This window comes from Gallinula chloropus (assembly GCF_964237585.1).
Source record: "Gallinula chloropus genome assembly, contig: HAP1_SCAFFOLD_174, whole genome shotgun sequence".
NCBI classification, from domain to species: domain Eukaryota; kingdom Metazoa; phylum Chordata; class Aves; order Gruiformes; family Rallidae; genus Gallinula; species Gallinula chloropus.
Genome location: NW_028168194.1, coordinates 105,534 through 130,820, shown reverse-complemented (window position 1 = coordinate 130,820; position 25,287 = coordinate 105,534). Strand labels below are relative to the sequence as shown.

At 51.2% G+C, this 25,287-nt stretch overlaps 1 protein-coding gene across 1 annotated transcript; it reads right to left on the bottom strand.

Annotated features, from left to right (window-relative positions):
* Positions 1–11,914: 11,914 nt before the first annotated feature.
* LOC311204710 (hydrocephalus-inducing protein-like) lies at positions 11,915–18,492 on the bottom strand (the record flags this gene model as incomplete). The annotated part of the gene is made up of 9 exons (XM_084281088.1): positions 11,915–11,923; positions 12,081–12,208; positions 13,021–13,157; positions 13,553–13,686; positions 14,368–14,498; positions 14,972–15,149; positions 16,427–16,564; positions 17,915–18,124; positions 18,478–18,492. 9 exons carry the CDS (start codon positions 18,490–18,492, stop codon positions 11,915–11,917), a joined length of 1,080 nt encoding a protein of 359 aa, XP_084137214.1.
* Between the last annotated feature and the right edge of the window lie 6,795 nt (positions 18,493–25,287).

Below are 25,287 nucleotides of genomic sequence, written 5' to 3'. Positions count from 1 at the left end.
CAGCATTTTTAAGTGGTTCTAGAGGTGCTCTAGAACAGCTTCACCCTTCTTCCTTAACAGAGAAACTCCATTTCCCCACTGCTTCTATACATCGCAGAACCAAAGACAAACAGATGTTGGAAGACGAATGTAGAGGAAATATCAAAAATAATTTAATCTTGAATTAGAAAAAAAATACAATGAAAAGAACAGGTCTTAAATTGAAAGAAAATCTACATGTTTTCTGCTAAAAAGATTTTGAAATTAATCAAAATCTAAATAGGATTGTTCATTGTTCATTCAATATTCATAATATTTCAATTAGATTTATTGTGATGAAAATAAAAGCTGCTTTCTTTTTCTGTCCTTCAATGTGAAAGCTATGATATTAACAATATTGTAAAATTATGGATTAGACTTAGACCATTGATTTGCCCAGAAGACAATTGTTTCTCAAGAATCATAGTTCTATTTTCAGAATATTGGTTAAAATGTAAAGGAAATTGCTTTTGTGTGGTTACTGCTTTTTCTAGTCTAGGTGGATTAATTTGATCCTATATTTGTATGAATAAGTACGTTCCAAAAAGTGGAAAATATGTTTTTATAGTGTTAGTTACATTTTAGTATCCGCATTACATCCGGGTGCGTTGTCAAAACGAGACAGGTGTAAAGACCATGAGCAAAGGAAAAAATGTGATTGTCTGAAGGATGTTATGACAGTTCTGTATGCATAATACACGCATCCCAGGAGGCAATTCTGCATCTGTTACATATATTTATGTATTTTTACTTGTACTTTTGGAGATATTTAAGATTTATGTTGATAGATTCTTTCCCCTTAAAGACAATAAAGGAAAACATGTAACAAGGGTACAATTTTGTTAGGCAGTGAAAAGAGGAGGGGGTGAAAGTTGTACACGTGGTAGGCTCTGTGAAGGTTAAGAAATTTCTATTCTCAACATTTAGTAGCCTTTCTGTAGTGGCTTTCAAAATGCTTTCAAAAGAAGCCTCTAATATATTTGATCTATGTGCAGCTAAAGTATGTTTCTGTTCATTAGAATGACTGAGGGTAAGAAAACAATTGCTAGATGTTAAAGACTAACACAGAAATGATGAAGACATTTGTGAGTGAAAAGAAAAATCCTGAAGTCTCAGGGAATGAAGAAAGTGATGATAAATGAAAGCAACAACACAAGGGTAAAGAGACAGAAAAGATAAAATGGCTAAGGAGACAGTTTTATACAACTAACTGTTTGAAGAAACAACACACTACACACTGTGTTGCACTGTAATGACATCTCCTGACCATTGAATTTTGTATGAAGAGATAGATGAGCCTTCTACTAGCTTCCATTACACAGCAGGTATTTTTTAGTCTCTGATACACAGGAGATTTGAAAAACAACCTTCTTCAGAAAATTCTTAGATAAATTCAGAGGACAAAGGATATCTCTGCTGTTAAATTTTGACTCTTTGAAAGTAAGTTCTGTGCAGCCTTCTTTCAATGTTAGAAGAGCATCTGCAGAAAGAAACAAATAGAAAGGTGTGCCTCAAGGCATAAACCAGAAAGAAGCTCCAACTTTCAGTTGTATGCAATTCTACAATTGTGTCTTATATGTTTTTTTGAAGTTTCTTTTAAAACATCTTCTATCAGTCACTGATGGAGAAAGGCTTTTACACCAGATGAACTGCTAATCTGCTATGTCAGTTATTACATATAAAGTTAAAAAAACCCTAACATGTTAAAGACAGAAGTATGAAGCAATGCTTGAAAGTGAAAACATAAATTTAATGGATAATATATTCTACTTCCATCCATTTCAAAGCGATTCTCATTTAAGAAGAGCAGAAGAAATGGAGATCCTTTGAGGAATTTAAGACACCCCACAAAAGTTGGTAAAAAAGTTATTGCTACTAACTAGGTGATAAAAGTATATTTTCATATATTATTGATAAAAAACCCTCTAACAATTCATATTTCCTTTAGCTGGAAAGAATAAGTCAGAAAGTTACCAAATTGTACCCCTGTTGACTAAATACAGTTCATAAAAGAGATCTACAGTATAGCATAAATCATAAATAATGTTATGCTGTCCCCATGAGACGAACCTTTGGGGAAGATGACCGACCTGGATAAAGAGGGAGCTTTTGATGGAACTCAGGAAAAAAAAAGGAAAGAGCTGGCAAAACAAGAAGAATACAGGGATCTTGTTAGGTCATGCAGATAGAAAATTAGAAAAGCAAAGCCCAGCTAGAAATCAGTCTGTCCACTGTTGTAAGAGATAACACAAAGTGTTTTTATAAATACATTAGCAACAAAAAGTGAGCTAAAGAGAATCTCCATCCCTTACAGGATGTGAAGGGGACCATGGCCACCAAGAATGAGGAAAAGGCTAAGGTACTTAATACCTTCTTTGCCTCAGTCTTTATTAGCCAGACCAGTTGTCCACAGGGCATTCAGCCCCCTAAGCTGAAAGACAGGGATGGAGAGCAGAATGAAACTACCATAATCCAGGAGGAAGCAGTCTACAGCCTACTATGCCACCGGGATACTCACAAATCCATGGGGATGGATGGGATACACCCGAGTACTGAGGGAGCTGGCGGAGGAACTTGCCAAGCTCTATCATTTATCAACAGTCCTGGTTAACAGGTGAAATCCCAGACAACTGGAGGTTTGCCAATGAGATGCCCATCTACAAGATGCACCTATTTATCAAATTTCTTTGCCCTTAGTAAAATCAGTTCTACTAGGATGCTCAGGCATGTTTTAGCACAAGACCCAGAAGCCAGAAAGCTGGGTATTCTTACACAAAGTATTTTCAGCTAGTTTCCTTTTACATTGGAATAAGAGTTTAGGTCACCTTAAGGTAACTGACCAATAGAAAAAAATAGAGCTTTGTAACGTTAAAGCTTTTCTGAACAGGTGGTTGGGTTTTGCTTTGGACATACTACAGAAGAATAGTATTCTCTGAAGGTCCAACATATTTCATTGCAGGTAGGGCAAAAGATTAATTTTACCCATTAAAGAAGCTCCATAAGCAAATGCAAGTTACTTTGTGAATTCTGAAACTTTGATTTTTCTAGCATTCTTGCTAAAAATCTCTGTTCATCAGTAGAAGATAAATTAATGGGTTGCAGATGAAGACATCTATTTAAGATGTTTAAACCACACAATTAATTGGCATGTGAAAAGTTAAAGAGTGAGTCAACTATAGAACATAAAAATGTATAAGCACATAAACTATAGCACTCTTTTCCATGGCTTAAGAGGCATCATGCCATCCACTTCATTAATCAAGGGTATGCCCCAGGTTTCAACACTTGATGATTTACAGTCATTCTCCATACATGCTCAACTATAAGAAGATGAAGTTCTCTCTACGTTGGAGCGATCATAAGACACAGATCTCAAATTTGAAACGCCAATTTTAATAAGCCACCTTGCTTTTTTTAGTGGTTTCATGGATTCTAATTATCCTAATCAAGAATAGGGCTGGTACTGCTGACACAGTTCAAGCTGCAGTTGAGAAAGATAATTCTAGTACTCAGAACTTTCTTATCTGTATTGTGGCCAATAGTGTTGATTATGATGGTTCTTTATGAAGGAAGGCACCTATTTAGAAAATTGATTGACACCACACCTGATTAGTAATCACTGCAATGTCCAGGAGACAGTGAACAGAAATAAATGACTCTGGCTTCCTGGTTTGAAATCTACTAGTGCCTCAGGGGTAAAAGGCTGTTTGCAGGAAAAGCTGAACATAAGTAGAGAATTCTAGCAAGAAGGAGAGAAAAAGAACAGCAGAGAAGGGAAGAAGAAGGAAACAGGATATAAAATCTTGCTCAAAAAAAAATGTTATTTTTTAATTAATGGGCCATGCATCACTTCCAAACTCTCACGTTCATGTTTGCACTGTAATGTGTTCAGAATACTTGAGGGGCAAAGTAAAGAAGTATTACTCATCCTCAGTGTCCATGGCAGGATAAGAACTGTGGCATACTATAATCAGAAGTAAGAGACCATGACATTGTGATAGGCCATGGGTAGTTTCAATTTTGTTGTGTATAAAGTCCTACTGTGGTCTAGCTAACTCAGAGGCATAACATAATTCATCCATGACCTAAGCATATGCTTTATTTATCAGCCTATACACAATCCTGAAAGTACTCTCTGTCTTCCTACAGAATCTGTACTGTTTTCTTTTCAATCCACTGTCAAGAGAGAGAACTGACCCAGAGGGATAGAGATCTCTCCTCTGGAGTTCCCCACTCATTGCGGCTGCCCAACTAAATAAGTCTATTTCCTTATGACCTGAGGCCATGTTAATGAGAAGTAACTCTTGTAATTAGAGACTCTGTGGTGGTCCAAACCACCATCGCTAACCAGCAGAGAGTATGAGCTACTGACCTTCAGATCCAAGTGGAGAATGTAATGCTGGTTCAAGTAGTGGACCTCGTGGTGCCCAGTGAGTGGAGGAGACTTGGCCGGGGCTTGTGCAAGCTGTGGCTGGTGGTGGACTACTTGGTGTGCACTGCCTCTGTCTTCAACATCGTTCTTATCAGCTTCAACCAGCTCATCTCTGTCACCAAAGCGGTAAGGGCTGGGCGAGTGAGGCTGCTGCAGGGGCTCCACAGCTGCCCTTTCAGGGAGGATGGGCTGCTTGGGGCACCTGGCTCTCGCACATCAATCAAACACCACAGGAGACAGGGGGACTGAGGCAGCTCCCCTGTGTCCTGGAAATATTGCTGGGGTGATTGGCTTTGGCAGACAAGACAACTGATTCTCACTTGAATATGGGCAGAGGTACTCTGGTTTAGAAACAGGTACAGTTTGTCCATGCTGCTGTTGCAGCTAGAAGGGAACAAGGTGAGCTTATTTCCTCACCAGCCACACTTGGATAAGCTTAAGTAGTATTACCCAGCTGAAGCAGATCATGTCCCTCAGAACATAGCAGCACATCTGCTGGAAACTGATAACCCAAGCCAGCCTAGCTGCATCCTAGCACAAAGGGATTTCCTTGCAATGGGTATCAACCCCTCAGGGAAAGTTAGATGTATACAGCTGTGATGGTTCCAGAGAGGCACTGCTGAAATCAAATGAGCTTCATTTTCACCTGGACCATCCTACCTCAGAGTATTTTGGATGGAGAAGAAAAAAAAAATAAACCTGGTAATAGATTTTACTCTTCTACACACATTTTTTTGCTTGTTCTTCAGCCTCCTGTTCCACCCCCATTTCCTTAAAACATGAATTCACCTTCATGGCTCAATTCCACTTGGAGGAAATGATAACGTTTTTGGCAAAGCCATTTTAGTGGCACCGTCCCAAATCTGACCCCAACTTCATCCCAGATTTCTGCAGGAGAAATATTGTGACTGTTTGTGGAAGGATCACTTTTCAAAGTCCAAAGAAAAATTTGCTGTAACTCTCCACTATCCCTTTTCTTCCCATGTTCCTTCACAATCTTGTTGATCACATTCATCCCCACAGTTCTCAGCCGCTCACCTTCCTCCTGCGAGAGGCACTGGGGCGCCGGTAGCGCTTCCTGTCAGCGTTCTGCCCTGAGTTCAGCTGAGCCGCGGCACCGGATCGCAGCGAGTCGTGTCAGTGCCCCGCACTGGGCGGCACTGGTGGCGCATTGAAAGGCCCGGACTGCGATCGCGGTGGATCGAAGACACCTTTAGTAACAACTGAGCAAGCTTTTATCCCCTCTCCTGGCTGAGGCAGCAGCCTCCAGTCAGGTTTCTGGACTTTTCATTACTACAAGAACCACAACATTCCTATACAAAAGGTTGTCCCAGGGGCGTCCTTCTGTCTGCACCTTCCTTACCGTGACGCACAAATCACATCTCTACACGACCCTCTTTTCTACTTTTTCTCTTGCTTTTGCAGCTTCTCTCCAACGATGGGCATGGGTGCTGCCCTGACTGTGGTCCAGCAGGACCCTCATGTCCATTACCATGGTCAGGGCCAGGCATGGAGCAGTCTGGCCCCAAGAGCATTGCAAGAGAGGATGCCACTCCCAATTAGGTGCTCTCCAATTAACGCCTGCCAGGGATTTATTGCACCCAGCGTGTGCCCGCGGGCAGGCTGGGCTCTGCAAGGGGCTCCCGGCACCATTGCTGGCCCAGGGCAGCCCCTGCTTCGGAGAGGCGAAGGGTGGGACAGGGACGTGGGTGGCACCCGGGGGCCCCTCATGCCCGGGCACCGTCCCCCTCCCCGGCTTGACAAGGTCACCCTGGGCAATGCCTGCGCCAGGGCCGTGCCGGTGCCCTGACAACGGCCCCTTCCCCCGGTGCCCTGGGAATGCCCCATTCCCCTGGACCCTCCGCTGAAGAAGCAGCAGATGTCGCTGGGGAGCCAGGTTGGACCCACAGTCTCTGGAACCCCCCAGTCTCCAGAACCAGCTCCCGCCGCCCCAGCCCCGCCCGGGACCCACCCCCCACCCCGCCCCGGTGCGTCTCCGATTCCCAGGCAGCCTCCCCCCGCCCCCCTCCCACCGCTCACTTCTCCCATCTCGAGCGCTGCCGCCTTCCTCTTCTCATAGAGCTTGTCATGCTGCGCCCGCACACCAGGCGTCAGTGGCGCGGAGGTCGCTGCTGTCACCACCACACCCCAGCGTCTAATGAAAACAACTTTAATGAACCCGGGTCATTAGCGCGCCGCTCCCCCGGTGTCACAGTTTTGTGTAGCTGGGTGCTGGGAGAGACATGGGGCTGTAGAAAATGGTTGTTGTGAGGAGCTGCTGGAATTCTCTGTGGCCCCAAAGTGTAAATATTGGGCCAAAGCGCCTCTGTGAATCACATATAGGAGAAAAAAAAAAACAACCTGCTGGCAGCTGCATTTTGCCACCAGAGAAGGGAGTGAGGAGATGTAACGAGCTGTGCAGACACGCAGGCTGGGGAGGGTCGGGGAGGAGGCGCCCCAGGTGTTGGAGAGAGAAAGATCCCCCTGCAGCCTGTGGAGAAACCCACGGTGGAGAGGGTGTTTTCCCCCTCCACAGTCCATGGAAAAGGCCAAGACCCCACCTGTGGCCAGTGGAGAGGCTCCACGCTGGATGGAACAGGTGGAGACACAGAGAAGAAGATGCTGTGACCCTAAGTTGGAGCAAGCCTCTGCCAGCACTTGCAGCCCACAGAGATGAGCGAGAGAGAGATTTGCTGGGGGCAGGCTGGTGACCCCATGGAGGACTGGAGAGACATTGGGATTTATTACTGCCCCCCATAGCAGTGACCCACGGCGGGGCAGCTGATGAACAGATAAAGCCTTGTGGGAAAGGACTCACATTGGAGAACTTTGTGGAGGACTGTCTGCTGTGGGTGGGACCCCACGGCATTTATTCCACACCCTCCCCCTGCTGCACTGTGGGGGTCCCACTGTGGAAAATGCTAGGAAATGTTGCTTTTGCAAATTGAAAAGGGTTATTGTATTCTCTGTAGAAGAATTTAGGCTATATAGAAACTCACAGTTGATTGAACAAAACTGAACTTTATTGGTGTACACAACTATAACAACAATAGAAACCAGCCACAATAAGAAAAATAATCAAAATAATAATAAGTCCGGACAACAGATAACATTCAATTTTAAAGCGCCGCTCCCAAATGTGCACATCATTTTCAGCAGAAGCCTGGGTTGTCTGCCTGGAATTAAAACAATTAACAGAAAAAGAAAATCTTGATTCTTTCTAAATTATCTGAGCTTGAAGAGACCTTTTAGTCTCAGTAACACCCACCTGTCTGGTTGTTCCGGTGGGTAAAGCCGCACTCGTTCGGAAGGCGATGACAACCTGAAAGTCTAATGGCAAGGGAACAATATACCACTCCAGCCATAGCAAGGACATTGCCCCTACTGCCTGGCTATAGTGCTGTAGAAGGGAAAATTTACCACTCGTGGAGTTGTAGACGCGTCCTGTGATTCAGGCGGGGGGTTTGAGGTCTCGTCTTCTCTAACGCCGGCCATTTTGTACGGCTCTCCTGCTCAACTGCGTGTTCACCTAACTGTGTGCTTTGGGAAACACACAGGCGCAGTTTTCCCTCACCACCTCCCCACAGAAAGTACTAGAAAAGGAAGCTCACGCATGTGTAAATCCAGTGAACTCAGTATTTCTGCCATGATGATGGCGCATGACAAAAAAGAAGACTCCAGCCGGTTTTGACTAGGCCTGGAGACCCATCTAAAGCTTGCTAAGTAATGGGTGATGGGGTGGGAAAGCTGTGGGCTTATGTCTCAACATTGCTGAAATATTGCATTAAGATGCTTGTAAAGGGTTAAGGAAGGCTTGCTAACAGGATAGCTTGAAGTGCCACAGCGGTGACCTCCCATAAGCGATGCCTGGCTTGAACGACTCTGCCTCACTGATAAAGAAGAAACACCAATTGGGACATAAGTTTGAGTCTAACACCGTATTTTAAGTAAAATATACACTCAAGGACTATGTGTTCTGTGGATATAAAATGACTTCTTTGACAAGTTCCAGTACCCCCTCCTCCTTATCTGTTCGATGAATTCCTTGCCTGTCTAATTGGTCACAAATGCAGGCAAAGCATTTCATTGTAACTAGTTCAAGCTCCCCCTTGTCCTTGAAGGTATACAAAACCTGCCGAAACCAAACCTGTAGTTTGGGTCAGAGTCAAGGGGTAACTGAGTCTGCGCAAGACAGAAGGTTACTTGCAGTGAGGAAGAGGAGCCATCCAACTTCATCCCCACAACCCTCAACGACCACCACCAAACAGCAGTGCGCAGGCACAGTGGGGAGGAGTTGATGGAAGTAACTTCTTGGAACTCATTTTAATATGAAGCGGGACAGGTTATGAGTATGTATAGGTGTGTGAGGTAACCTAATGATTTTTGAATAAGGATATGGTATAAAAGTGCTACAAACTCTGACCAAAGGTGTGCCTACTTTGTTAGGTCACCCGTTCTTGCAAGAATGTTTAATAAATTACTGTTTCACTAGAGTGTCTGCCTCAAGTCCTGTTTTTAGGACCTTTGTCATTTCTAACACCACCCACGGCTATTCATGTGCAGCAGGGGCTGGGGCCCTGGCACGCTGGCTCTGAGGAACCAGGATGGTTCCTGGCATCAGGTGGAACTGGGTATCCCATGGATTTAAATGGACTGACAGGGGTTTCAGCTCGCCCTGGGGGAGTGCAGGTCCTTATGTGTGAGCTCAGGGGCTGCTTCTCCTCCTCCTTCAGGGTTACACTGCCCAGACAGTCCTGGCACTGCCACCGCGGGCAAACATCCGCTCTGTATCGCTCCATCAGAGGGGCGAGGAGCTCCCGACCGCTCGCAATCAGGGGTGTCATCTCCACTCGGCCTTTGGCCAGCAACGGGAACACCCCAGGACTGGGAGCCAGAGCTCTCGTGTCCACAAGCCACCAGTTTCCAAGTCCCAGTGGCCACGTTCAAACCACCTTTGGGAACGCTCCACCATTGAAGCGGATTCCCAGTTTGCCCGGAACGAGCCGGCACCGCAGGGACCACGGGCGGTGAACCACGACGGGCGACAGCCCCGCTAAGCCCGGGAACGGGCCTGGGCTGGGGCTGCTTGCTGGTACCAGTGATTCAGTGACATGCAATAATGCTGAGGGGACGGATATAGATAGAGTTTAACAGACAATTAATTAATAGAATGTCAACTGTTTGTCGTAAAACTTGCTGTCTGGCGTAAATCTTGGTGTTTGCTGTGGTGTGATGAGTGAGTGATTGTGAAATCAAGTTACTGTAAACTAAGGAAAGGGCCCCAATTTGTAGTCCCGAATCCCTGTGAAGAGATTGGTTGGAACTTGTGGTAGATATTAGATGAAGGTTGAGATCAAAAACTTCATACAGATCTGGAAGAGCAATAAAACTAAGAGAAAGGAATATGTGGGAAATTAAATATTTCCACCGTGTCTAATCTAACTGATCCAAGACGTGGCGAATCGCATGCAAACAGTTCCTGTGAACCATATCCCTTCTTTGTCTCCTATAAAGTTATGAGTCACGTGGTGTAGCAACTTTCTCCCCCTGATGTCCAATAGAGATATAGATAGAAACTCTTGATTAACTGAACAAAAACTAAACTTTATTACTATGCACAACTATAACAACAATAAAAACCAGTAACAATAAAAAAAAATAATCAAAATAATAATAAGTGCTGACAATACAAAACATTCCATTTTAAAGCGTCGCTCCCACATATCCGCATCAGCTGGAGCAGAAGCCTGGGTCCTCTGCCTAGAATTAAAACAACAGAAAAGGAAAATTTTGATTCTTTCTAAATTATCTGAGCTTGAAGAGACCTTTTAGTCTCAGTAACACCCACCTGTCTGGTTGTTCCGGTGGGTAAAGCTGCACTCGTTCGGAAGGCGATGACAACCTGAAAGTCTAAGGGCAAGGGAACAATGTACCACTACAGCCATAGCAAGGACGTTGTCCCTACTGCCTGGCTATAGTGCTGTAGAAGGGAAAATTTACCACTCCTGGAGTGGTGGGCGCATCCTGTGATTCAGGCAAGGGAACTGGGGTCTCACCCTCACCAGCGCCGGCCACTTTGTACTGCTCTGCTGCTTGACTGCGTGTTCACCTAACTGTGTTTTTGGACACGCGCAGGCGCAGTTTTCCCCCTACGTCCCCACAGAAAGTACTAGAAAGGGAAGGTTCAAACTGTAACCGTCGCAGTCTAAGCCTAAAATGATGGGTAACAATCAAAGTGGAGCCTCTAAGAAGAATCCCCTAGGGTGTGTGCTAGCCCATTGGAAGGAATTGGTGGGATCAGGAGGCACTGAAAAGAAGAAAACACTTATGAAATATTGTAATCAGTGGTGGCCTTGGTATAAATTAGAAGATGGGGCTAAATGGCCACTAAACGGAACATTAGATTACAACACCTTATTACAATGGATGTTATTTCTAAGAAGAGAAGGAAAATGGGATGAAGTTACATATCTGGATATGTTTTACACCCTCCAAAACCATCCAGAGTGGCAAAGGGAGTGTGGATTAGTCCCACCACAAGATCCTATGGTACTAGCACTCGAGAGGGAGAATAAAAAACACAAAGGTAAACGGAGGCGGTGTTGCTCGACGTGCAGTATAGGGCAGAGGTGTACCAGACCCGATAAAATTTACCAGGTACCAGAACAGGATCTGAACGACATTTTTAAGCCTCCCCCTCAGCTGCAGGAACAGGATGAGGACTCGGATGCAGCTTATACTTCTCAGCAAGTTATAGAGTCTATTTTCCACACGTCAATCTCACCTCTTTCCGGGGTGTAAACCTGACTCGCACCTTGTAGCGCTGTCCTGGAGTCAGGGTCCTGGCCAAGGGCAGCACCTGGAAGACACAGCGCTTGTTCTTCCACTGCCTCAGCAGCTTTTGTTTAAGGTACAGTGGCAAATACTTGTCCACCTGGGCACAGGAAGGAACCTTGTGAGGTCTCTTTGGTCTGTGAGGACAGACCCTCAAGTGCCCACAGTGCTCTGAGACACCGTCACGGCGCCAAGAGCACCCACATCCAGACCAGATGTGGCCACTGCAGCCTAGAACTGGAGGGAAAACCTGTGGGCAGGGCAGGCAGACGGGCAGGCACCGTCCTTGGAGGAGGACGAATGGGTGAAGGTGGCAGAGAAGTGAAACATCAGCTGCTCAACAAGTCCAGGTGAACCAGCCTTGCTGCATACCCTCCAGTCTCCCTCCCACGAGCCGTCCCCACGCGGTGAGGCACCCACAGCGGCAGAAAAGGCACGAGAGGCACAGAAAACCCAACCGAGAAGTTACGTGTCCCGCGTCGTCTCTTCCTCCCCTTCACAACAGGCTCATTCATGGTGATGGAACAGGGGACCTGGAGTTGGTTGTGGGGCTTGATGGTTTCTTCCTGACACTGTCCACACTGGACAGCAGCAAACTCCAGTCTGTCCCTGGAGACGCAGATGGATGGCTCAGCCACACTGGCATGGAGGCGGATGGGAAATGTGGGGCCTTCTTCTGCCTAGTGAGGGGCAGAGCATCCAGCTGAAGGTCCAGGCAACATCTGCTGCTGTCCCCAACCTGACAGCTGCCTCAAAAGGCCGTGCTGGCACAGGGAGGTGAGGAAGGATACAGTACCTTGATGGGCAGGACAACATTCACTTCTCCCACCGGCAGGTTGGCACTCTGCGGGTCAAAGCGCACTTCAAAGGTCTCTGTCTCACAGAAGGGCAGGTTCTTCACGCAGCCCAGATCCACACTGAAACCTTGAAAGGGTGAAAATAAAGCAGCTGAGATACACCAGCATCGTGAAATTGGTCACAAGTATGTTCAGACCGTATGGGTGTCCACAGGACTGTCAGGCAGAAGGACCCTTTGTGTCTCCAGAGAAGACAGCCACTCCTTCTCTCTTGTCACCGCTCAAAGGGAAAGGAATTTCACAGCCTGAATTCAAGACCCGCAGGGTAAAACGGAAACCCATCAGCTGAGGAGCACCAGCAATTCCTTCACCAGGCCCCCAGGAAGGATGCGCAGATCTCTCCAAAGAACTTCCAGGGAAGATTCCCCTGTGCTGTGGTGCTGCTTGGAAGACAATTTAGAGGAGACACCTGACCACCCTTCACATGCAGCAAGTCACCATCTGATGGTCCTCAAGGACCTGTTTTGAAAGCCTGTTTTGACCTCAGAGGCTGTTGTCTCAAGAGAGGCTAAAGCAGCACTGTGCCATTACGAACTCTAAACAAAGCACTTCCAAAGCACCAAGGGTCCCGTCTGCTCCCAACACAAGCTCATGGAGCGCACAAAGACACTCAGGAGATGCTCCTGGTAGCCAAGAGCAGAAGATGCTGAGAGGTGACCAAGGTGATCAGCCCACGGAGCCCCCGCAATGAAGCGTCAGGGCAGCCCAGGTGGCTGCACACTGCGGGCCAGGAGAGTTCTGGCTGCAGAGTACCGAGCAGGGGGAGGAAGGAAGAGAAAACGATGCAAAAGAGCACTCTAAACCCTTCCCCGTGGCCCCAGCTCATCTGTCAGAGACAGGTCCTTCAAGCCCGCGGGAAGTCTCTCCAGCATGGGTTACCGGTGCCACACAGAGCCCGTCCGTCGGCGCAGAAGGACGCGGGGAGCTGCCCGGGGTTGGTGATCTTCACGACGTGCGTGTGGATGTCACCAAGAACGACGTGGCCAAAGTCCAGGATGTACTCGGGCAGCTCCACTCTGGAAGGAGAAGCAAGGACAGTCCTTAAGGTGGAGGAGGATGCAAACAAAGCAGGTGCTTCTGTAGTCACTGCTGGAGAAACTCCAGCCCATGAAGCCCAAGGTCTGATCTTCTGCTAAGAAGACTTTGGTACGTCACGGGGCACCCAGGTCCAAGCTTTTATCAGCTACTAACAGGTTCTTAGAATAAAATGAGTTTAAACAGACACTGGGCACAACTCCTCTGCTGTGAAAAGCCACTGGAAAAAAGTCCTCAGGCTGCTCACTGGTAGCACGTCCAAACTGTCAGGATCAACCCCCTTCTCAAGTCCCCAGCTATTCCCAGAGACAAGGAGCTCCCAGGAGCAGGGGCGCACCACTGTGCGCTACCATCAGAGCACAGGGGCCCTACTAACTTGAGAAGCCTCCGACGAGCACACTGGTCAAAGGCAGCGTCCTCCAGGGAACCGGAGGAGAGAGCTTTCTGCTGCTCCAGGGCGTGCTGCTCTATCAGCATGTTCTCCATCTCCATCTGCACCCCAACGTCCAGCTGAGGAAAACAAAGACAGTGGCTGGTTAGCAAAGGGAAGTTAATCCCACCCTGCTCTTGGTAAGAAGCAGGAACAAGTCCTTCACTCTGAGGGTGGTGAGACCCTGGCACAGCTTGCCCAAGGAGGTGGTGGAGGCTTCATGCCTGAAGACATTCAAGGATGAAGCTTTGAGCAACCTCATTTACTTAAAGGTGTCCCTACTCGCTGCAGGGGGTAGATGGCCTCTGGATGTCCTGGCCAATACAGTCTATGATGGGGTCCTTCTGTCCAGCTGCTCAGAATCTGCCAGGACCATATCTGAAGGGAGATGAACTCCAGCACCTTCGCCTGCTCAGCCACCCTTATGCAAGCTGATCTGACCAAACAAGTCAAGGACCTGCCAGAGCTCCAAGTAGCTGCCTGTCCCCAGCCGCTGCCAGGGCAGCTCAGACAAAAGCTCTCTCCATGAGGGAACCACATCAGCGCTGACAGCTCTTGGAGACACATCTCAGTTGCTTGAGCACAGTCTTCAGGACCTCCCCCTCGGGCACTCAGGAAGCTCAGGCACCCACGGGAAGGACTACTACCAGAGGAGCCCCATGTTTGTGGCCAGCCCAGGGGAGCCAGCTGCAGCGTGCAAGGGGGACAAGTGACACAGAGAGAGGGTGGCCCCTGCCAAACAGGGCAGCAGCCGGTCTCACCACAGTGCCAGAGTCGTCCATGGGTGGCTTGCTGGCCGTGGCCTCCCCGACAACCACCGCGTCGTCTCTCTGGCTGTCTCCTCCAAGCTTTTCTATTGCCTCTTTGAGGATGTGCTCATAGTTCTCATTTCCTGAAGGAAGAAAACAGCCACAAATAGAAGTGTGGGCGCAGCGGCGTCCCCGTTAAAGCTGGGAAGCTCCACACCCCCAGCGTTGGCCCTTCCCACAAACACATTCCTCCAGCAACGCATGGAAAGAGGATGCTGCTTTTCTTCTATGTTCTCTCCCACCCATCTTCCTCCACACAAGGGAGCATCTCATCCCCCCCACCCCTGCCCAAATCCCTGCCAGCCCACATTACAGCTTTCCCCAACACTGCTTTCTAGCTGTCCCCTTTATCCAGGCCACCAACAGATGACACTGGCCAGGATGGCTCTCTGGAGCAAAGCCCATGTGCTTCTAGAAAGCAACCAGAAGAACAACAGCCCTGAAACCTCCAGGCTTGGTGGAGGTGGGTGTGAACTGCCCTATGAGCATGATGACACAGGGGGGCAGAAAAAGACCCCCAGGGGACCTCCCCGAGAAGCAGTCAGACAGTGCTCACCTTTGATTCTCCTAGGAAGGTCCAAATAAATCCTGGGAAAATTCCCCTCTCCTTTCAGCCTGATCTCTTCTGGCTCCAGGTGACCCACTTGGATCTGGAAGGTCCTGCAGAAGACTCCAGGCACTCCCGGCAGGTGATAGACAGTGAGCACTTGCTCTCTGCCAGGTCCAATGTAACCCTGGAGGTGTGGAAGAAGAGGAGGGGAATTCAACCAGAGGGCTTGGCAGAGGGGTGGCTCAGACCACCGGTAAGCTGAGATGAGAAGGCACCTTGCAGGTTCTCACACAACACATCGCCTTCCAGCTTCCCTGCATCCAAAAGCTCAAGTCTCCTACACCGGGCTGTGGTTTGTCCTCCTGCCAACACTGCCCACCCTCTGCCAGACCCAAGCAGCAAAGAAAAGCCCTTCTGCCAGCTGCTGTGGAGGAGGAGCGGCGTGCCCAAACTCTCAGCAGGGCCAGCAGCTCCTGTCACGGCACTGCAGTGGCTCCCAGGCTGGTGTCCAAGAGCCTGACCTCTTACTCATGAGCCCAACCAACAGCTCCTGCCTGGGTGGTTACACCGAGGGTGCATGGCACTATCTAGACTCACAGTGACCTGCAAACTTACACCCCTGGAAAAGCAGAGGCAGAGGCTCGGACGAGCTCCAGGGATGAAGGGGTTCCCCACAAATCCCCTCCTCACTGGGCTCCTAGAGAAGAGCTGTCTGAGCCTGGAGTTGGGCTCATGCCAAGCAGGTTGAGAGCCAATACAAACAGGTGGCAACACTGCTCAGGGGACAGGGCACAGCCACAGCTCTTCTCAGCTCACTGGGCTGGACCTTCAGCTCCCTGCTCCCCCCCACGCCGCAGGGAGAAGCTGCTGAGCAGGACACATCCTGCCTCTTGGTCCCCGGAGCCCCGGACTCCAGCTCCCAACACGGCATCTGCAAAAGCAAGTCCTGCCAAGCTGCTTGCACAGCAGCAACTGCCCAGGGCCAAGCAGAGCTGTGTCCTCTGGAGCAGTGTCACCCCTTGCAGGAGACTGGCACGAGGACATGTGAAAGCCATTTGGCCTCCTCTTCCCATTGCCAGGAGGGACACGGATAGGAATGCTGCTTCAGCTGAGGGATCCAGGCAGAACCCAGGCACTGGGACAGGGGATGCTACGAGCTGGAGGAGCGAGGGGCCGGCGCGAGTTCCGACACAGGAGCTGCGTGCCCAAGAGTGGGACTATTTACGTCCTTAGTGCTGACAGGAGGCAGGCAGGGACCTGGAGGAAGTCCTGTCCCACCACCCAACGCTGAGGGGAAGGAGACGCTCAGGAGACCTTGCACCATCCTGCTCCAGTGCCGCTACCAGCACAACTTCACCTGGTACAACTAGGACTCTGCTTGCCCAACCTTTTGTTCCTCCCCTATAACCCCCTCCTGGGCAGCCTGATGTGGAGCCAGCGTCAACCCCTCGTGCTACTCACGGTGCTGGGCAGGACCAGGGGCACGCCAGGCTGAGGACTGTCCGCGGTGGCCGTGCTGGGGCTCAGCACCACGTAGGTGAATCCCATCTTCCCGCTGTTCCGCAGGGTGACCTCTGATTTGGTGACTTCGGTAAACAGCTGGAGAGAAGACAGAGGGGCGGGAAACTGAGGACACACATCTGGATGTTGGCAATCTCCTCCTGCTGACACTGGGATGAGAGCCGATGGACACAACGCAGGAGAGAGGCAGAGGAAGAGGAGGGACGGGCACCTGACTCTCCCAGGCCAACCTGAGGAACCCACGCAGGTATTTATGGCAGCGCGCAGAGGTGCAGCAACCACCACAAAAAGCTCAGTAATAAACTGGGGGATGCCCCACTGCTGGAAACATCTGGTCAGGCTGGATGAGGCTCTGAGCAACCTGACCTAGTGGAAGATGTCCCTGCTCAGTGAAGGTGGACAAGATGACCTCTAAGGTCCCTTCCAACCCAAACTGTTCTAGGATTTTAAGATACAAGTCCTCAGCACTTTAAGGCGTCATCTGACAGCCAGCTGAAACACAAAGGAGGACCATGGCTCCCACCAGGAAGCTTCTTCTGTTACCAGCCCCCTTGAGCTGGGGGTGCTCAGTGGTCTGGACAGCAACCCTTAACTAGTGCCAAGGACCTTCTTGGCCGAGCCCCTATTCAGTCTCTGATCCATCTCCAGTGAGCTTAGTTCCCTCGGACTTCCCCCACTTCTCAAATTGATGGAGCCCTGGATGGAGCCCTGGATGGAGCAGAGCCTCTGCAAAGGCTCCAAGGAAATTCAGGACAGATCAAGGCAACCGCCCCATCCAGCATGGCCAGCCCACCGTGCTCTCAGTCACCATCCCTTGACCCACTTGTAGGGCATCACTTGTCTTTACGAGGGAGCCATGTACGTGCTGGGATGCCTGGATTCTGCTGGCACTGACAGAGAGGCACTAAGGAGGCATTTCAGAAGAAAAGGGATTTGCAGAGCTTCCAGGGACAGCAAACCAAGGACACGGGGCAAGACGTACAGGGCCAACAGCTGGCAATGTTGGGGGGGCTGACTGAAAAGAGGTAAAATGGGGATTGTTCTGGGACATTCTCTCACACGGTGACTGAAGCCCATGGTAACGTTGTTCCTGCTTCCTTTTGTTGGTCTATGGAGAGCACTGAAAGAGACCATCTCCTTGGACCCCAGGATCTGGGAGCGGATCTGCAGATGGATGTCTCAGGGCACATCTCCCTGGAGATCACCACCTGCCCTGGGAGCCAGAGTTCATTGAAGAGGAGGGATTCCCAGCTTCAGGAAGGGCAATGGAGATGACCATTAAAACCAGCTTGGACACAGGACCTGTTACCCCAAAGCTGCACCTCCAAGCCAAACAACCAAAGAAGCCAGTGAGAGTCCTGGACCTCGGTGGGCAGCCACCTGCCAGGGATGGTCTCAAGGATTCCTGCCAAGAGAAGCGCCTGGTACCTGCAGCCCGCAGTCCATCTCCGTGCTGTCCAGGAGGTAGTGGATGAGCGAGGCCTCCCCACGCAGCGCAACCTCATAGGTCGGGCCTCCCTCCACGCGGCACAGCGCCGTGACGCGGGCAATGATGTCTGCATGGCCAGAGAAGGTGACCCTGACCCGCTCGCTCTCGCCCGGCTGCAGCACGCCGTACAGCGGCAGGATGTGGAAAACCTGGAGGAAGGGGAAGAGACACTGAGACATCAGCTGTGGAAATGGGTGCAGGAGAGGAGGGAGCCACTGCCTGGAGCAAAGGACAGACATGGCTGGAGGGTCTCTTCCTCAAACCCAGTCTCATCCTGCAGCCACCCTGCTTAAAAGTGGGAAGACCATGGGGAAAATCTTCTCCCATACTCAGTAATGAATGTGTTAATTAATACTCCACGTTAGAGTAATTTGGGAGGTCTCTTGGCAGCCAGAAGCTCTCTCTGCTGCAGAACGGGCCTCCCACTGCCTCCAGAGGAACATCAGCGCACGTCCTTAGGGCCACCAGTGTGACCACGGAAGCGAGACAGGTTCCCACTCACCTCGTCCACCTCCATAGTGGGGAGCTCCAGACCGACAGATGACCTCAGCTGCTTGATGGTCACAGAGCTCTGAGACTCCACAGTGCTGTCTGGCTCCGCAGCACCCTCTGGCTCTGCAGCACCCTCTTGCTCCGCAGCACCCTCTGGTAGAGGCTGGAAAACAAGTGCCATGGGCTGCAGTAAGCAGCTGGTGGGGCTGAGCCAGACCACTCCGCTCGTGGCTCGACCACCTCATCAAGCCAGGAAGCAGCTGAGATGGGACCTGGGCGCAAGCCAAGTACAGGTATGTCCCTGCCAATGCTTGAGCATGGGTCCAAGCCCACCCGCAGATGAGACACGGGCTCCAACTGTACATCCTACACGCCAGCTTGCAGGAGGAAGCGGGGTACACCAGGCGCTCAGGGCTGGCAGAGACCCCAAGGGTTCCATTGTGCAGCCTGGTGCCAGCCTGGGCCTGTTCGCTGCTGCCCGAGGAACATGCCAGAAGCCTGATGCCTGGGACAGGGCAGCTTCTCTGTGACAAACCAGGAGTACAGCTGCAAGCCAAACTCCACCAACAGGAAAATAAGGACTTGGGAAGCGCTCGGCGCAACTCTCCTGTTCTGGGTGGTGCTTTGTTTCCTCTCCTGCACTCATCAGCTGAGGAGCTCAGCTGGGGGACTCTTTTCCACAGGCACCTTCCTGAAGAAGGCAGCCGAGATGGGTTCCTATCTTCCAGCAGTGAGGAGCTGGTGTTTAACCTCAGAGAAGCCACTGTCCAAAAGGAACCTTGGCCCTGGGCTTCTAACCCCCTGCTTATAGATGAGGGCTTTGTGGTTGCTCTGGAAGTTTAAGAGGTGAAGACATGCTTTGTGCTATGGCCTTGGCCTCAGCAGAATCTACTACAAAGATTTATGGGGCATCTCCCCAGGAGATAAGGTACTGGGGAGGGCAGAGTCTTCTCATCTTTCCATGCTTTTTGTGGTCTCTATGTTTCCAAACCCAGCAAAGCTTCACCTAGCACGTGTTCCCAAAGATCCTGACAGCACTTTCCTAGGCCTGTGGTGTCCCACAGAGGTTACATGTGCGTGCGTTACTCTGAGGGTGGGGAGGCCCTGGCACAGGGTGCCCAAGGGGCTGTGGAAGTCCCATCCCTGGCAGGGTTCAAGGCCAGGTTGGATGGGGCTTTGGGCAGCCTGGGCCAGCAAGGCTGTCCCTGCCCATGACAGAGGGTGGGATTTGATCTTTAGAGACCCTCCCAACCCAAAGGCTTCTGGGATTCCAACTTCTCCCTCCCCACAGGCCTGCATCCAGCCGCTGGCCCTGCTGCCAAGCCCACTCTCCGGGCAGCAGAAGGAAGGGTGGCATGAGCACGGGCCCTCTGCAGTAAGCTGGGGGAGGCAACGCTGGTGGGAGGTGTAGAAAATCACCTACCTCTGTTTCCAGGGTGTCATCTGCATCTGGTGGCTGTGGGACAGAATCCCCCACCCCTGCCAGGGCTTCAAGTGGTTCCTCCACACTCCCATTCCCGAGGATGCTCTCTGAAGGTGCTGGGCACTCCAGCTGAGCTCCCTCCTCCTTTGGTGGTTTGGCTTTTGTGAAAGAAGTTGGTGTTGGAGGAGTTAACCTGGAAAACAACAAAGCTTTGATGGTGGAGCTGCAGTGGGAAGGAGGGAGGGCAGCAGGAGCAGCTCCTTGGCAGGATCTGGCACCAAGCTGGGAGCTCAGCAGCTCCATAAGCCGGTCAGAGCAGGTCAGTGCTTGGGGACGATGCCAGTATAGCGGCGGTGCCGGCAGCCGGGTGCAAGGAGCAGCAGATGGGGACAGGGGTGAACACCTCACCGGGGTGGGGAGCGTGGCAGCAAAGGGAGACACACACGAACCCTGCAACAAGCCCAGACTGGAGGGCAAAGGGACAGAGCCAGGCAGCCATGGGCTGGTACAGACCCAGCAGCACCCTCCCAAAAGCACCTGCCACCCCAGACCCTGCCTTCCCCACCTGCAGAGCCACGGCAAGAAGTTCTGTGGCTCAGCCAGACATAGATGCAGAACATCTCCCCAAGAGTGACCCACAGCCGCGGGTCGGTACGAGCAAGCAGCGACGCTGGTGGTTTTTTGTACGTGTAACAAGGCAGGATGGAGCCAGAGCTGGAATGGAGCCGGGGCTGGGATGGGTTGGAGCCTCCAGCCTGCTGTGCCTCAACTGGACAGAGCCCAGCACTGCACGGGACACCCAGGTACCTCAGCTGCCTTCGGGCAGCCTGACTTCTTCTGGGTGAGAAGGGAGGTGCCTGTGCCAATGGGACACACGCACCGGGAGCGCCTGGAGACTCTCCAGCCACACACCAGTCTGGCCACCATTCTGTCCATCTCACCGTCACCAGCCCTGACGGTTGATTCCCTCCATGTCACACCCAGTTAGTTTCATCTGATAATTTACAATGCCAACAGTGCTTAACGTGGACCAGAAAAATAGATCTGACATGCTGCCCTTCTGCCGGGCTCTTAGTGAGCAATGTGAGGTGTTAATAGCTTGGAGACCGTCTTCATTTCCAGCTCTGCCACAAGGATCACATGGTGTCTCCTGAGGGACCCTGAGAGAGCACATTACCACTAAATTAACATGTGGAGCAGAAAAGGGAGCTGTCCTAAATGGCCGCAGCGCTAACGAGCCAGCAAAGGGGCAATGCCAAACCCTTTGGAGCAGAGGCTGCAATTAAAACTGCCCGGAGTCAACTTCTGACCTATGCAAGAGAGGCCACAGCGGGAAGAACCGCTCGAAAACGCCTTTAGAGATGCGCTACAGCTCAACTGAGAGATTGCTCTTGGGCTTGGAAAGCACAGGCCAGTACTGGGTGGCCCTGGTGCCCAGGGACGTGGGGACAAGTCCTCCTACTGACACCTACTGCTGCACCCAAAGCCGCAGCAGAACCCGCCGGAACACACAACACACAACGAGCGCCGGAACACACGCAACAACCGCTGTGTGAATGCCATGGGCAGCAGAACACATGAGAACTCAGTTCAAGGTGGCACTTGCCTCAAGCCGTGGAAATCCCCACCTCAAGCTGTGGAGAAGCCCCACTCCCTGGGCACCTTCCCTGCCTGAAGCTGGGAGGTGCTTTTTCCACAAGGGAAAGTGAAAGGGATTTGTCGGATGCTACACAAACCATCTCAGGCTTTGCAAAGGACAAACGGGACAGCGGACGAAGAGCTTCAAGGAGAGGTGCACGTACCTCAGGTGGCTTGTGGAGTCGTCCATCAGGAACAGCCAGTGGTACTGGACGGGCAGCGGGCTGCAGTTGGTCATCTGGATGTGGCGCTGGTGTTCAGTGTCATTCAAGACGCAGCCAAAGTCCAAGGTTGTGGTCTGGATATGGAGATTTGGGAAGAAGACTTCTCCCCGAATGGTGACTTGCTCCTCGTGAGGGTGCTCAGGAAACTGTATCTTCAGAGTTTTCTCTGCTTCCCAACTATTCCAACCCTCTTCAAAAGCAGGGTTAAACCCGATGGAGAGATTAAGTTCCTTCCCGGTCCCCAGCTTTATGGGCTGCAAGAAGATGACGAGTATTAACCACTGGTGTGATGAAGTTCCGAGGTCTGGTGGCACAAAATGCCTCAGTGTTCAAAGTGCAACCCCAACGTGGGCTTCTTGCTTCAGCCTTCGTTTTCTTTACAACGTGCCCCTGACCGTGCAGCACAACTTTCTTCTCTGAGACTCTCAGGCTCACCCCCTTGTGCTCTGCACCCATAATGCAAGAGGGAAATAAATCCTGGCGTGCCCTGACTCTAGAGGAACCCCTTTGTCTTCACACTCAACATGAGCCCTAGGGCACTGTGCCCTCAGCCTGGAGAGGGCTCATCACCTGCATGGCAACGGTGGCCATGCTTCCAACATGTCTCTAGCAGAGCCCATGTCTGACACCTCCCACTGCCAGCAGCGCAGGTGACAAGCGCCTCGGCCTTCCCAAGGGCAGAGCTGCCCCCAAAGAGAGCAAGCAGCTCTTCAGGTCACCCAAGGAGGGCTTCCAAGAGACACCTTCACCTCACGGTTGGCCCACACCTAGGTTCCTGCTCCGAGTTGTCTTAGAGCCAGGAGGTATTTCCCCATTTGAGGTGGTCTTTTCTCTCCTTTTCAAACCTGATGCTGTTCATGCCAACTGACTGCCAATTCAAAGGAATAACCACCTCTCCTGGAGGGCTTCCCAACGGAAACGCACCCCCACCCCCCTCCCTCTTCAAACCCCACCAGCGGGAAGGTCTGGGGCTGCTCACCTGGTCTGGCAGGGGCTGCTGGGACGCACTGCAGACCCAGAAGGGTTGCTCTACCATCAGGACGATGCTGAGCGGCAGGGAGGAGGTGTTTTTTAAAGAGAGAGGCTTGTACTGAAGGCTCAGGACATCGCTGGGTTGCTAAAGACAAGGGGAAAAAACAGGGAGGGGGGTGCCTCACCGCCCTTCGGTGAAGTTAAGCAGTCCCATCTCTAAAAACACGGTCGCTTTGCTCACAGACCACCTCACGGGGGGGGTTGGGGGGTGAGGAGGGCGCTTGGCATCGCTCGGCCACAGCGACCTGCTCTCCCGCCCCAGTCCCTACACAGGAGGATGGCTGTGAGAGGCCCATGCTGTTCTTGTGGGTCCCACACACCTGGCCATGGGCTCAGCAGCTCGATTCTGCCTCCAGCTCAACACAGGCAAAATAGAGCTGGAGAGATGGACCCAACCCCACAGGGGAGAAATGATGATCTCAGTGTTGATGGCAATAGCTTGGTCCTGCTCAAACCAATGGCAAAGCCCTGAGGACTTGGAGAAGATGTTTAACTTCCTTCCCTGAAGGCCATCACACCCCTCCGTGGGCTTTCAGTCCTCAGCCATGCTACTAAACACCAGGACCCAACCCAGAGACCTACCTTCTCCACCCGGAAAGACATTGCTCTGGGCGACACTTGCAGGGTGGGAGCAATGAACTCACACGTGACAGCCACTTGCATTATCCGTCTCTTCCCAAACTGGTTCCCCACGATGGCATGACACACCAGCCGCTCCTTCACTACCTGTGGGCAAGAGTCACACGTCACCCACCAAGTGCCAGCAGGGAGCCCAGAAAACACCATGGAATTTGCAAGCCGTGGACACAGAAGGAATTTGATAGCCTGGATAAACCCATGCCATGGGATCTTGGCCATCAACCCTCCACAACTATTACACTGCCATAAAGCTACAGTCACTGGTCTCCTTGCTAGTCCTCTCTTCATGCTCCATCCTACTTATTCTGCTCTCCCAAAATCCTTAGTGCTACACCCCAACGTCCACAAAAGGCACCCACAAAGTCAGGTGGAACTGGAATAATCCCCCCCCTCCCGCAAACTGTTATCGCCACGATGTGCCCTGCTGCTCAGCATGATCATCATGCTGAAAAACATCATCTAGGTCCAAGCCGCTGCCATGGGCAGGGACACCCTCCCTAGACCAGGCAGGCCAAAGCCCCATCCAACCTGGCCTTGAACCCTGCCAGGGATCCAGGGGCTTACACAGCCTTGCTGGGTAACCCATTCCCTTGATTTCTCATGGTTCTACTTCCCCAGGTTCCTCCCCCTCCACTCTTCACAAGAATCACAAGAATCTCAAGGTTGGAAGAGACCTTTGAAGATCATCGAGTCCAACCATTCCCATCCTATGCTAAACCATATCCCTAAGTACCTCATCTACCCTTTTTTTGAACACATCCAGGGATGGTGACTCAACCACCTCCCTGGGCAGCCTGTTGCAGGCCCTGACAACTCTTTCAGTAAAAAATTTTTTTCTAATATCCAATCTAAACCTGCCCTGGCACAGCTTCATGTCATTTCCCCTTGTTCTATCTTCTGTCACCTGGCTGAAGAGACCATCGCACACCTCTCTACAACCTCCCTTCAGGTAGTTGTAGGTGGTGATAAGGTCTCCCCTCAGCCTCCTCTTCTCCAGGCTAAACATCCCCAGCTCCCTCAGCCGTTCCTCGTATGATTTGCCCTCCAGCCCCTTCACTAGCCTGGTTGCCCTTCTCTGCACTCTTCCCCCTCTGGTACAGCTCCACAAGCCAACTCCTCTCGGGAGCCTACAGCCTTCACAACTCTTGGGTTGTACGTGCACCGCAGGGAGTTGGGCTTCTGACCAACCTCAAGAGTACCAACTTCTCAAGACCCAAAGCTACATCTGCTCCCCATGCTCTTGCCTCACAGGTGCCCTTCACAGGGCTTCCCAGTGCCCTTCTCAAGATTTCCAAGCAAGACACCCTCTCCAATGCCCTAAGCATTTTAGTTTCTTTCTTGGACCTTTTTCTCCACCTCAGCAAAACCTCGGGACTCACAACTGCACGGGGACAGTCCCACCGCAACCAACTGAGCCGGGAATCACATCTTGGAGCCTCCGCCGAGGCAACCCTTTCAAAACACCTTTCAAAACACAGCAGGAGCTTCATGCAGATTTATTCCACCTTCGCCTAAACATCTGTGCCCAGTGGGCCTGGAGCAAGGGAATGCGCCCCAGGCTTAGCTGGCAGCTCCTCTGCAGAGCTTCCCCTGGAAAGAAGGGGCCAGGAAGAAGACGACACAGCGATTCCGCTGAGCTACCCCCGCTCTGAGCTGCCATCCAAGGGCGCTGCCGGACCTGATCGCCCTTGGGACACGGGGCCGGCCAAGAGCCTGGGGTGAGCTGTTCTGGGAATACTGATACAAGTGAAACTGTCAATTCTAATGATCCCTGGGAGCAGCTTCCCCCATGGAGAACATCACTCCCACCATTCTGGCTGCTGCGCTGGGCTCGTTTTTCTCCTCCAGGACTGGGCTCTAAGCA